We start from the raw sequence: 12,543 nt of genomic DNA on the forward strand, positions 1-12,543 counted from the left end.
ACAGCTCTGTGTATTCTCCCCCTCCTAAGTGAACACAGATTGTTGTGTCAGGTCAATTGTTTTACTCCCTTCCAGTGCAGTAATTAAAGACTGAACACTTGAAAGCTTTTCCAGCCTTATTTGATTTCTGTACTAGTTTTTCCTTTTTAAATTATACCTGTCTCTGAGAAGCGGTAAGCTCGGAATTTGCCTTCCTACACAGCAGGAGTGCCTTGTTAGAGGCAGCATCAAAAGTTGGTCCTACATGGTGCCAAGTATTTTCAGAGAGACTTACCTTTGCAGAGAATTTCTTATCCTGCTCCTCAAAGGTGTTCCTAGAATCCACAACAACAGTTGTTTGTTCAATGTCATATTTCACTGGGAGTCTCTCGATCTTGGCCAGAACAAGGAAGCAGATTTTTTTATTTTTTTTTCTGTGGGAAAATATCATTTTAAACAGGAAAGCAGTAAAAAAGCTTGGTGTTGTAAGTGGGTCTGCAGTACCTGAATGTTTTATCAACTATTAACATAGGGTGTTTCCATGCAATATTGAGGCCCAATGAAATTCAGAAAGACTTGCTGTTCAGCTGCCACTTTACCCTGTACTTGCAATTTACCTACCAGAAGACATGTACGTTAGCACTCCTTACACTACCAAGCTATATACTATAAAGCCCCTCAGTATATGGCAGATTGACAGGTGTACCCCACCTGTCTCTCTGTAAGAGATTAGTCATCACAAAGAAGACAGAGCAGCGGTTTCAAGCTGTATTTGAAATTGTTTTTTGGTCTTTTTTTTTAAAAAAAAAAAGTTACCTTTTCAAGACAAGAACTGCAAGTAATCTTTCTATAAGAAAAGCTGTGAAAAATTATATGGGTTTCAATTTTAAAAGGATTTTTCCCCACATTTTTTCATAGTACTACAATGACTATGGAGATATCATTAAGGAAACCTTGAGCAAAACAAGGCAAATTGATAAAATCCAGTGTGCAAAGACACTCATTCTCAGTTTGCAACAGGTAAGAATATTGATTTTTATTAGAAGTCCTTCATTGCAACAACTACTGGACAGGATTTTTCTCTGGTGCCCTTTACATTGAAGCAAAAAAAATACGCTTTTGTTAAGAGACTATCTTGCTCCTCAGTTCAAATTATCACCACTGCTTTGTCTCTTTAACCTCTGTATTCTTAAGACAACAATAGGCAAAGTTTTGCCAGATTAAAATGGAAGAAAGGGAGAAAAAAGCCTTGATGGCAGTTTGGTCCAAGCTGATTCATAGTGTTTGTTTACTGGTACCTATCAAACAAGAAGAATTAGGATGACTAATAATTAACTAATATGACTAATGACGACTAGGATGACTAATAACTAACTAATAAAAATCCTTATAATTAGCTGGAAGTAATGCATCTTTCTATTTTGTCTAAATATTGATTGATTTTTCAAACTTTGAGATATTTATTTTAAGTCTTTCAGTATTATTAAGCACTTTTTTTCCTCTGAACAGTTTACTTTATATCAACCATAAACTCTTAGTTTGATACGAAAGCCATCATTGTTCTGCTGGCAGCACAAAGTGTGTGTTTCACTAAATACTGTTTCGGCACTGGCAATTCCAGCTATATCCATTATGTAGAGAAATTTCTTACATAAGTTAGATATTTTCAAATTGGCTGGGCCTTCCAAAATTCATTCCAGAGTACAAAGGGATTTCCTATAACAATCTGAAAGCTGAGTGAGATCTGTGAAAATGTGAGAAAAATAGAAGAAATTCCAGAAGAATTAGAAGAATTGACACTGGCAAGTGTCAAATTAGTTCCTGTCAGAACTTGGAGAGAAGAAGAAGCCAGGTGCCATACCTGTCAACTGTGTACAGCCTAATACCATGTCATGAAAAAAACATATATTAGACAAGCTATTGGCAAGTTTCTAAGTGATAGGTAGCAGCCAGTATCAATTTGTCAAGGAGAAATCATGTAAAATTGAGCAGCTTTCATTAATTATATGGTAATAGAGCCTGTGGATAGGAGAGGAGTATATTTAATGCAATTTGATTTAATATTGTTGTTGACACAGTCTCCTTTGTTAGTGTCATTAGCAAGTTAGGAAAATGTGGTCTAAATGGCAGTAACATAAGAAGATACAGAAGTAATTGGAAAATTACTGAGTAAATCATTATTGTGCTGAAATGGCATTATCAAGCAAGCTTTGAAGGCATTTACCCTGTAATTCTGTTCAGATATTCATTGTCTTGCATGATGGAATAGAAAATTTGGTTCCTAAATTCCTAGATGATACTGATCTGATGGGTGGTGCAAGTACTTTAGAAAGCAGCATAAGAATGCAAAATCATCTTGATGAGTTCAGAAAACAATAGATACAATCCAATGAAGTTATGTGCAAAATGCTGCTTAGGAGTTATTTTCCACACAAGTACAAGGTGGGGGACAGTTGGTGAATATCAATTACATAGAAGAAGGTCTGGGAACTGAAGTGGATTAGAAAATGAATGTAAGTGAACTCTGTTAGATTTTTGTTAAAAAAGTTGTTATAATGTCCATTCATAGCCCTAACAGGTTAAGAATAAAAGTCTTTGTCAAAAAATGTGTTTTCTAGCTCACAGTTTTTAACAACTGAATTCTTTCTCTAGCTGTTCAATGAGCTTGTTCAGGAGCAAGGTCCTAATTTGGACAGGACATCTGCCCATGTTAGTGGAATTAAGGAATTGGCCCGTCGGTTTGCACTCACTTTTGGCTTGGATCAGATCAAGACAAGAGAGGCTGTGGCCACACTACACAAGTGAGTGGTGGTAAATAAACTAGATTTTTACATTACGTCATATTAGAAGTTTTGCTCAATATACATCTTCTACAGGGACATAATCTTAACCTGGTCCTGGAATAATGATTTGTTTCTTCTAATTTAGGTAGAAAAAATAATGGGGGGTAAACACATATCTATGTATGTAAGAAAGGAAGAAAAACTAGCTGCTGCCTATTTATTTGTGTGATTGGAACGACCATGTTTATCTATCTCAGGTAAAACCTTAGCTATCATACACAGTTGTGTGGACTGTATCTAACAAGTGTAGATAGCTCTTTGTAACACAACACTGTGGATTCTGTGTGCACCTAGAGTTTTTATAAAAAGATACTCCAAAAATATTTTGTGCTCTAATTTTTTTTAAAGCGGATTGAGGCTTTTTATGTAACTAGTGTGTAGGAAAGCATAGAAAGGTGTTTCTAAATTTAAATTATGACAGCCACATGCCATAAAAAAGTTAAAATATTAACGTTTGCTGTCTCAGAGTGTTTAGACTAAGACTAGCAAAGCAATGATCAGGACTTTGTATCTGAAAGGATGCTAATAATAGAACAAATATGGCCAGGAAAAAAATGTGAGTGATACAGAGGTTTGGAGGAGATGAAGAAAAAATAAGTCCTATATGAAGATGGATATCAGAAAAATTGTACCTGCTAGTTTACACGTCCCTCCTAAGTCTGGACAGAAACCCCAGATTCTCCTTCTTACCCATCTTAAGCTTTCAGCAGATATCTGGGGAACTCTTGGAGAGTTGTAATGTTTGTCCAAACAAAAGGTGACGTCTTAGCACTACTCCTTTAGTCCAAATGGCACCGGTGTAGGTGGTGAGTGTGACCGTTCCAGTCACATTGCTAAATAGTGTGTCATACTGCTGATGGGAAAAGTGTGAGATATTTCATACTAAAAAGTAATGTGAATTCCTTCATATCTCAAGTTAAGCATGCTGTTGTTTTGCTTTGAAGACGACATCTTTTTTATTCTGATTGGTTAATTACGACAGTTATTTATCCTCATGATGTATATGTAAGGCGATACGCATTTTCTGTCACGCTCAGTCCCCACCGTCATTTTTTGCTGCTTCCTTAAGCATCCAGGTCTGAGGCCATCTGCAGCAATTTTTTTCTAAAGTAGTTCTCGGTGTGAGGAAGCAGCTTCTTCCCACACTGTCATCAGTCACTGGTCATGTCATCAGTACTAGTGAAGACTTCCAGTGAAAAAACACATAGATTCTGAAAGAGTCTTTTGATGGTCTGTCCTATCTCAGTACCCTCAGCCTTGCATGCCCCATAACTTCTCATGGTACTGAGAACAACTGGCCCATGTTGTCAGTCCTTTTCCAGAATTCAGGGGGAATGTTGCAATACACAGTGAACCTGGATCCCTCTGAAAAGAAAAAAGTTCCTTTAGCTGTAATAAATGGTTCAAAGTGACTGAAACTGAGGGTGAGTAATGAAGATAAAGGAAAATAGATGTAATCACCAGGCCGAGTCTTGTCCACTTTGTCAAGTACCTTTTTGGGCATCCTTTATGCTATTGTCAAGGGTTTTTTCATAGCGTAAATACCTTTGTTCTGACAAGAGAACCTTTCAGCAAGCAGACTATGAGAGGGCATGTGAGCAAACTAGGATGGCACAACATCTATTTCTCTGCCATGGTCACTGCAATACAATTGCTAGGAGAACCAGAGCTGCAGATACACCATGCATGTCCCTGAGAAAGGTCCCCATTCCTGGCATCTCAGCAATGTTGCCATCCTGGCTGTTACACCTCGAGCTAGAGTTCTCGCTGTTTGTGTAAAGGCATCTGAGACCAAGTCCTAGGCGAAGGTCTTGTGACTATAGTTTCAAGATGTGTGAATGTAATTGAGTGAGCATTTTTAGGCTCAAATTTACCAGTACCAACAGTTTTTTTAAGATTTATAGTCATTCTGTGCTTCCCATCCACTCTCTTCTGCACTCCTTTCTGGAGTGCAGGACCTGAAAGGAAATCAATATGCTGCTAGACACTTAACTGTGAGAAGGAAAAGAGAGGTCCAGACATGCATTTGCCTTTATTGGGTAATGTGAAAATAAATTGTTTTATTTAATCTTAAATGATAAAGCAAAGATAAGGGATGGATCAGTGTACCGGTAAGTAAATTCTCTTCTCTGACTCTTGACACATAAGTTTTATCTTGTTATTTCTGATATCTTGTACAAGCTTCTGCTTCATGCAAAAACAAGAAAGAGCCAACTGGCCATTCCAGCTTAAGGCAGTGGCTTCCAGCACCTGCCAAGTTTCTTACATTTTGATAAGTTCTTTCTAACCAGGCAACTGGCAATACCTTGTCTGAGTTTGAGTCCTCATAAATTCAGAGGGAGCATTTGATTCCCCTTATATCCAAAAGCTGCTGTTTGCTAGTAATGAAAAAAAAAAAAGTTAGAAAAAGTTAGGATTATCACAGTTTGGATTTGGGGCAGTATTTGGAGGTGATGGGCTGACTTTTTTTATGTTCTAACAAACATCTGAAAATTTTGAAACTTCTTTACTGTAGAGATGGAATAGAGTTTGCCTTCAAATATCAGAATCAAAAAGGACAAGACTATCCACCTCCTAACCTTGCATTCCTTGAAGTGCTTAGTGAATTTTCTTCTAAACTGCTGCGACAGGACAAAAAGACTGTGTAAGTAATAGTCTTGCTTTCTTCTGTGGGTTTTGCTGAGTTGTGTTAATCAGTGTAGTGTGTTTAAACTCTCTGCTTTGACGTTTTCATTATCTAATGGGGGTTATAGGAAGTCCCAGTGAGACTTTTCACATACTTATTCATTGATTTGTATTTTAAAGTAATAAAAATAAATGAGAAAAGGAGAATCAAATCCATTGATTATTAGGTGAGCTCGAGACCTTACAAAACAATGTTCCTTAAAATTTCCCATGGGGCACTGAAAATAAAAAAGAAAAATTTTACAGGATAGCAGAAAAAGGAATGAACTGTTAGTAGCACAGGAAATTTACAGGCCTGTAAACATTGCAGTAACATCTCTTTCTGTTAGATATTTATACAAAATATAAGCATTTATTTTTGTTTATTTTAATATATTGAGTTAAAGCGGGCAATAAAACATCATCAAGGTTTCTGTTACTGGCACAACAGCATAGAAAGACAGGGTGAGAAACAGCACTATTGTTAGTTGGGACAGAGCAAGGTGATAGATCTCAGGGGCTAAAACACGCAGCCTGAATTTGGTATGCCAGGCAATGACTGCAGATGAAATACTGAAAATGAAATAAATCAGGTATTGTTGATAAGAACTGAATAAACAGAAGGAAATACTGAGCAACATTTGAAACTAGGTAGCTTTGAAACTAGGGTAGCTTTGGATATTAAAAGAATTGGTGAAGAGAAAACTGCATTAGTGAAAGCAAGTTCAAAGTAAAAATGTGTTGTCAGCAGAGATTACAGCCTATGTTCCTAATATGTTCTGTAACAAATAGCCAGGATTTGGCTGCAGCATAGAAGTAGTAAGGGAAAAAGGAAGAGTGTAGTCAAACATCATCCTAGCACTATGTGCCCAGTGCAGAACCAAGTTCTTTGAAGAGTTTTATAACCATTTAAAAATATACTTGCCAGATCTTCTCATTTATGGTTGTAACTATCTCTCCACTTGATTTTCTGACCACATAGAACTAGCTGAACTGGCTCTTCCTGTCAAGCGTTTCAGTAGTTTTTCTGTCAAGATATTTGTTTTAAAGGACCTTTCTATTGGGGTTAATAATTATGAATTTTATAGCTCTAGGCTTGTTCTGTGTTACAAAATTGCATCTTGGTTAACTTTGTGTAAATTTTAATGTATAAACACTTGAACCAATTTATTTAATTGTATAAGTAATTTGTCAAATCAGCAAACACAGTACAAGAAGTGGTTGAACCAGCTTGAGAATGAGATGATCTAGCTGGGCTAGCTTGGCACTTGGTTTTTCAGTCTGCCCTTCATTGTGTATAGCCTTGAATTTTGTCACCCTCTGTTTTCTTCTTCAGGACAGGACTTACGGGTACAAGGATTTTACAGCTTCCTTTCTAGACAAAGCATAGGTTCTCCTGCATCTGTTAGCTTAAGTGTCATTAGCCTGATTCCAGCTGAATTTATTGAAGCTTACTCTTCCTGCACAGTCATCATCCCTTCCACAAGTTTCTCCGGTGTCTAAAGTCTGAATCTGTATTATGTGTACACAGTGTGCATGACAGCTTTATTAGACCTGATCCTTTGCATGAAATTCAGTGTTTCAAGGAGTCTTGTTCCTTAGCATTCCACATTACCATTTAATTTTTTTGTTATGTTTTTGTCAGGACTGCAAAGATTGCTGAGTTGGAAACCATTTCTCCTGATTTTATCTGACTTTCTTGTAGTCATCTGTATCTGAGCTATTTATTTTAGCTGCATTTTGAAAATTAATGGAAAAAAAAAACAGGACATGATTTATTAGATCTGTTCTAAATTACTGTTTTAAGATGAGTTCAGACATGCTCTAGATTCCATTGGCTGTTGTAGCTATGAGTAGAGTCAAGATTACTTGCTTTCATGCACATATGGTTTTTTGGAGATCTCTGCGTTCCTTCCCTTGAGAGATCTGTCATGTTCGCACCCATCAGGCAATGGGTGCGTTGCCCATAGCGCTTCGCTGACAGTTCGCTCTCAGCTATGCTCTGGATAGTTGATTTGCCCTTCTCTGTAGAATGACTCCTCCAATCCAGAGGGACCTCGCCCCCTCCCTGCAAAGGGGTAGCCTACGACCAGGAAGGTACATGACCACCATCTGGTGGAGAAGTCCTGTGTACGGGATCATTTACCTCCCTCCCTGGCTTGATCTCCTTCTGCCAAGTGACTGTACTTAAGCTCAGCAATGGGCTGTTATTCTGGAGGGAAAAGTGCTCTAGAATAACCCTGCAAGTCTCACCAGCATATCCGCCAGTCTTCCAGAAGCCCTCCAGCTTGCCTCCCCTACTTAAAACAAACAAACAAAACAAATTATCTACTCAATATGTCTGCATGTGCCATCTGCCCTTGGTGCAAAATACCATTCCTGTCACAGTTCAGCAAACACTACTCTCTGGCTAAGCTTCTACTTCCTTCCTGGTTTATTGCGTTATTGTTAGTTATTTGGGGGGAGAAATGGGAGATTTTTTCATTTTGGGGGTGAGGCAGTAATATTGGTTTAATTTAGTTTTGCTGTCTGATTTATTTATATGACTAATTCTTTTATATGTAACCCCCAGAATTAGTGATAGCCATTTATAGATCTATTCAAATCTATGGATATATTATAAACTATGCATTTAAGGTGCCAGGAGCTTATACTTGTCAGGAAAAGACTTTACTAACACAGTTACAAACATGCAGGGCAGATAAAGGCAAGGAAATCCACAGGAATTAATCTAAGACGGTACAGAGGTGAAATGCCTGTGGAGAAGTTTGTTTCTCTCCAGTAGACAGTTTAGACTAGACAACTGACTGCTGGAGCCTCAGCACATGTTCTTACCGCCACAAGTGTGGAGTTCCTAACCTGGCTGAAGCTGGTAAGAACTGCTGATACGAAGCTCCTCTAAAATGGTGAGCAAAAGTTGTCTCAGGTTTGGCATCAAATAAGTAGAGAACAACCAAGTGGTATATTTTGTCTTTCTTTACAGTTTGGGCATAACCTCTGCACTCTGGTTGTGTGAATATAAATTGGTTGCAGGAAAACATCTTAAGTTTCAAGGCAGTTCTGCGGATAAGTTCTGTGAAATCAGGAGGCACTCACATGTTGTGCTGTTCAGTACTGTGAGAGAGAGAGCAAATAAACCAAGAATTTCCTATTCATTCCAAGGTTTGGATATTACTGGCTGTATACATGAAAAGGGCAAGCAGTCACAATATTGAATAAAACAGACAGAAGAATGTCAGTTTCTTGAGTAAAGTGATCCTATTCACCGAATCAAAACAAAATCCCATTTAAAAAAATGGATGTGTTTGTTACCCAGGCATATATAGTGTGGCTCCTTGTCCTATTCTTTCACCTAGACTGTGCAAGAAGTTTGAGCCTGCCATGAGCTTAACAGAGCAAAAGGGGGATGAAGAATTTATTTCCTTACTGAATTTGTGGGTTTGACACTCAAGTGATGATAACCTAGCAATGTGGTGTTGAATGAGATTGTGATCAAGGCGTACATTGTCATATATTTGTTGAAAGGACAGAAGTAATGTTGAAGTACCCTGAGTTCAGTTGCCTAACTTCTGAATGCTTGGTTCTGTAGCTTGAAACTCATTAGAATCATTTTATGTGGATTTGCTTGCTCATTTTATGGACCATCTTAACTAAACAATTGTTGAAAAAAGAAAGCAATTCAAATGCCCTCCAGGCCATATACAAGAATAAAGTTGTTTGGTTCCTCTGATAAATTAATCAGTGTTTCGGACTTCTCCATAGCAAAGGAACAGATCTTCAATATTTTAGATGAAAAATAACTGCTTGCATTTAAGGAAACCATTTGTTTCCTGTTACAAGATGCAAAAGAATCTAAAAGTCTTCACAATAGTGGTTCTAATTCAGTCTGTCTGCTGCCACAGTAGCAATATATAGAAGTGGCTTCCTTGCTGTGCAAAACAGAGAAGGAATTCAAGTAAAGCATGCTGTGAATGATTGCAGACAAATGTGGGAGGAAGATGTCAGGGAGAGAACGTTTTGTATTGTTTATCTGAGTAACCTGTACACAATTAACTATGTTCCTTTGTTTTGAGGGAATTACGTGAATTCTTAATCAGTTAAAGGTACAGTGCCTTATCAACGTATGTTATTAAATTAAAATAAGGAAACACCATGTGGGATTTCTGTTAAGTTGTCAACAATATGAAGAGGCCTTGCAGATTAATTACAGGGAAAGCAACATGCTGAGCCTCTGCACTCATTGTCTTCTATTTTCAGTCACTCCTACTTAGAGAAGTTTCTGACAGAACAGATGATGGAAAGAAGAGAAGATGTATGGCTTCCACTGATTTCCTATAGAAACTCACTAGTTACGGGTGGCGAAGATGACAGAATGTCTGTTAACAGTGGAAGCAGCAGCAGCAAAGCCTCTTCAGTGAGAAATAAGAAAGGGCGACCACCGCTACACAAAAAGAGAGTAGAAGGTTTGTATAGTTTATATTGCCTACTTGAGGTATTTCTCATTTTGTACATACATTACAGCTTTCCTTATACTTTGTACGTAGAAATAACAAGACAGTTGTTCTGCAAGCTTAAACACTTCCTTATGAGAAATGCCATCACAAGTCCTTATTCCTGCTTGTCCACACTAAGATTTGCTGATTGAGATCTACTGAAAGCTTTTATTGAAGTTGGAAACAGGAGGTGATTGTAGAGCTACCTGTTCTACACCTTTCTCAGTCATGGATTCTTGTTTTTTCTACTCACAGATTCTTGTTTTTTCTACCTGTGTTTCAGCCTGGAGCAGTTGTTAATAGGGTGTTAGAGCAAGGCCAAGGCAGAAATTCAGATACAGATCACTATTTTTGTAGGACCATTGGAGTATGCTAAAAAGATGCATGTTTTTGTTCAAAATGATATCAATACACAGTGTTTGTATTTACTCTTTCTGTGACTTGAGGAGTGTTAATCAGGAATTTGGCTATGATATCCAATTTTTTTACAAGATTGCATCTGTTCCTGGTTAATCTGCATGAAATCACAGGATGTAGTGCACATTTATGTGAATATATGTTTACTGTTTCAGTAGAGTAGGTGTAAGTGGGATCTTTAAACTTCAGAGATTTTTCCAAGTTTGGAATCTACTGTAGTAACCCCTCAGTGAAGAATCTAAAGCCAATTCTCCTGAATATACAGCCATTTACCAAAATACTCCAGACTTCAAAAGTTGGTCCGTGTGCACTCCTACAATCAGGTCCATTCTCTCCCCTACAGCTTATGCTGAGCAGTACATGAGATATGTCTTTCAGTTTCTAACAGCCAACCTGGAGTCTAGGTAAATAAAGCACTGCAGGTAAATAAAGCACTGCTTGCTTCAAACGTCATTTTGCTTCCGGCAGGTTGCCATATTTTTCACAGAATTCAACTGCTGAAGATTTTTTCTTTCTTCCTGTTATTATTTTCATTATTCTACCGATATCCTTATTTTTCCTGGAAAGTGTAGTAATATCCTTGCTTCCCTGTAAGGCAAGTCTTAGGCTTAGGCTTTATGACATTGTTTTTTCCACCTCTTTTCATGCCCTCTTCTTTCAGTGATCAGTAGGAGAGTTTATTTGCAACGCTTTCCTTTTGACTATCACCTTTCCTTGCAACAGCTGTGGTCCTGAATTTTTCACCAACATCACTGACTTAAAATAATGGAGGCCCAAATCCATGGTTATTCAGCTGTTTGTTCAGTTCCTGAAAAATCTGAATGTACAGCAGTTTCCAATGAGACTATGCCAAGACTTTTTGTGGGTCTCACAGGATTCTGACATCTACAGAGTATATGAGGGTCTGCTTACATCTTATCAGCACTGTGTTGTCAGAAGACAGCAAGGTTTTATCTTTTCTTAGACAATGTTCCAGTGTCACTGTTCACTATAGTAACCTGAAATTCCCCCATTAGTAATTGGTGGCCAGAGAGAAGACAGATAAACACTGCCTCTCCTGGAGTGCTCATGTGGGTGGGATATGTGCATGTCCTCTGAGCACTGTAAATACAGCTCTGGGTTACAGTATGACATTTAAGAATAACATGTTTTGAAGAACACCACTTAGGAAGTGATTCCCTTCTCCATTCTTCTGTGTGAAACCTAATAGACCTTAAATTCACAGATCTCTATGCAGACCTTTATTACTCATAAAAGCTTTTCTGTACAACCTCAGCATATAGGTTCAGGGAGGATGCAAGGGGTTTATTTTGTGTGTACAAACAATGAGCTCATGAAATAATCAGAGATGTAATCCTCTTCTTAGAAATAGGTATTTACTGTTTGCTGGTCTGTAGAACTTGAGCTATGAAGAACCAGTCTTATGAACAGCTGGATGCCTACAAATTACTTAATGGTCTGTACACAGCATGTACACGGGTCTTTGTTTTATTTTTTCTTTACATATTTTTATAACCCTTCCAAAAGTCCTACCTTTAATTTTTATTTGGCATTAAAATCACAAATGTGGACCTCTCTTTGAATCCTGCTAAGATTAAAAAGAAAAAAAAATCCATTCTAAAGGAACTAAAGCAGAGATATGGTCACTGCAGAAACTATCGTAGTATCAAAGAACCAGAGCTAGAACCCCTGGTTCCTTTCACCTAAATCCAGTGTCTTGGGTTCAGCAGACTATCCAGGTTGGAGAACGTTCCCTGTTGTTACTGAAAGTCAATCTGCTCCCTGTATTAGACAGTTCTGACATTTCTTCACAATGCCTTAAGAAAGTGAAACATGAATAGGATTTTTAAAAAATAGCGTTATGAAATGTAAATTCAAGGACAAATAGGCAACTTTTAGACAACTTTTAAGCCTAAAGGGTAGTAAAAGGTATAGAAAAAAATGAAAAGATCCATTGAGATCCCCACCTGCTTTCTCACTACATATTTCTTCCTGTTAGTAAATCTGTGATCTTGTCTTTTCCTCTCCTGTAATCTTGTCTTTCACTTGCTCCAGCAACTTCTGCATGTCTCTTGCCTACACACTTGTCTGCTCTCTCAAGTGCTCGTCTCCTCCTCAAGCCCCCCACTCTCCCCTCTTGTTTGCTC

At 37.9% G+C, this 12,543-nt stretch overlaps 1 protein-coding gene across 7 annotated transcripts in view; it reads left to right on the forward strand.

Moving 5' to 3' along the window:
* The window catches only part of STAG1 (STAG1 cohesin complex component), a 185,976-nt gene that overhangs the window by 164,193 nt on the left and 9,240 nt on the right, over positions 1–12,543 (forward strand). For all 7 annotated transcript variants that reach the window (XM_067002100.1, XM_067002097.1, XM_067002098.1 and 4 more), the window contains 4 exons: positions 898–999; positions 2,632–2,780; positions 5,338–5,466; positions 9,744–9,949. In XM_067002100.1, the coding sequence (XP_066858201.1) occupies positions 898–999; positions 2,632–2,780; positions 5,338–5,466; positions 9,744–9,949 (586 nt within the window). The remainder of the gene's footprint in view (positions 1–897; positions 1,000–2,631; positions 2,781–5,337; positions 5,467–9,743; positions 9,950–12,543) is intronic.

Source organism: Anser cygnoides, chromosome 9, assembly GCF_040182565.1.
Source record: "Anser cygnoides isolate HZ-2024a breed goose chromosome 9, Taihu_goose_T2T_genome, whole genome shotgun sequence".
Lineage (NCBI taxonomy): Eukaryota > Metazoa > Chordata > Aves > Anseriformes > Anatidae > Anser > Anser cygnoides.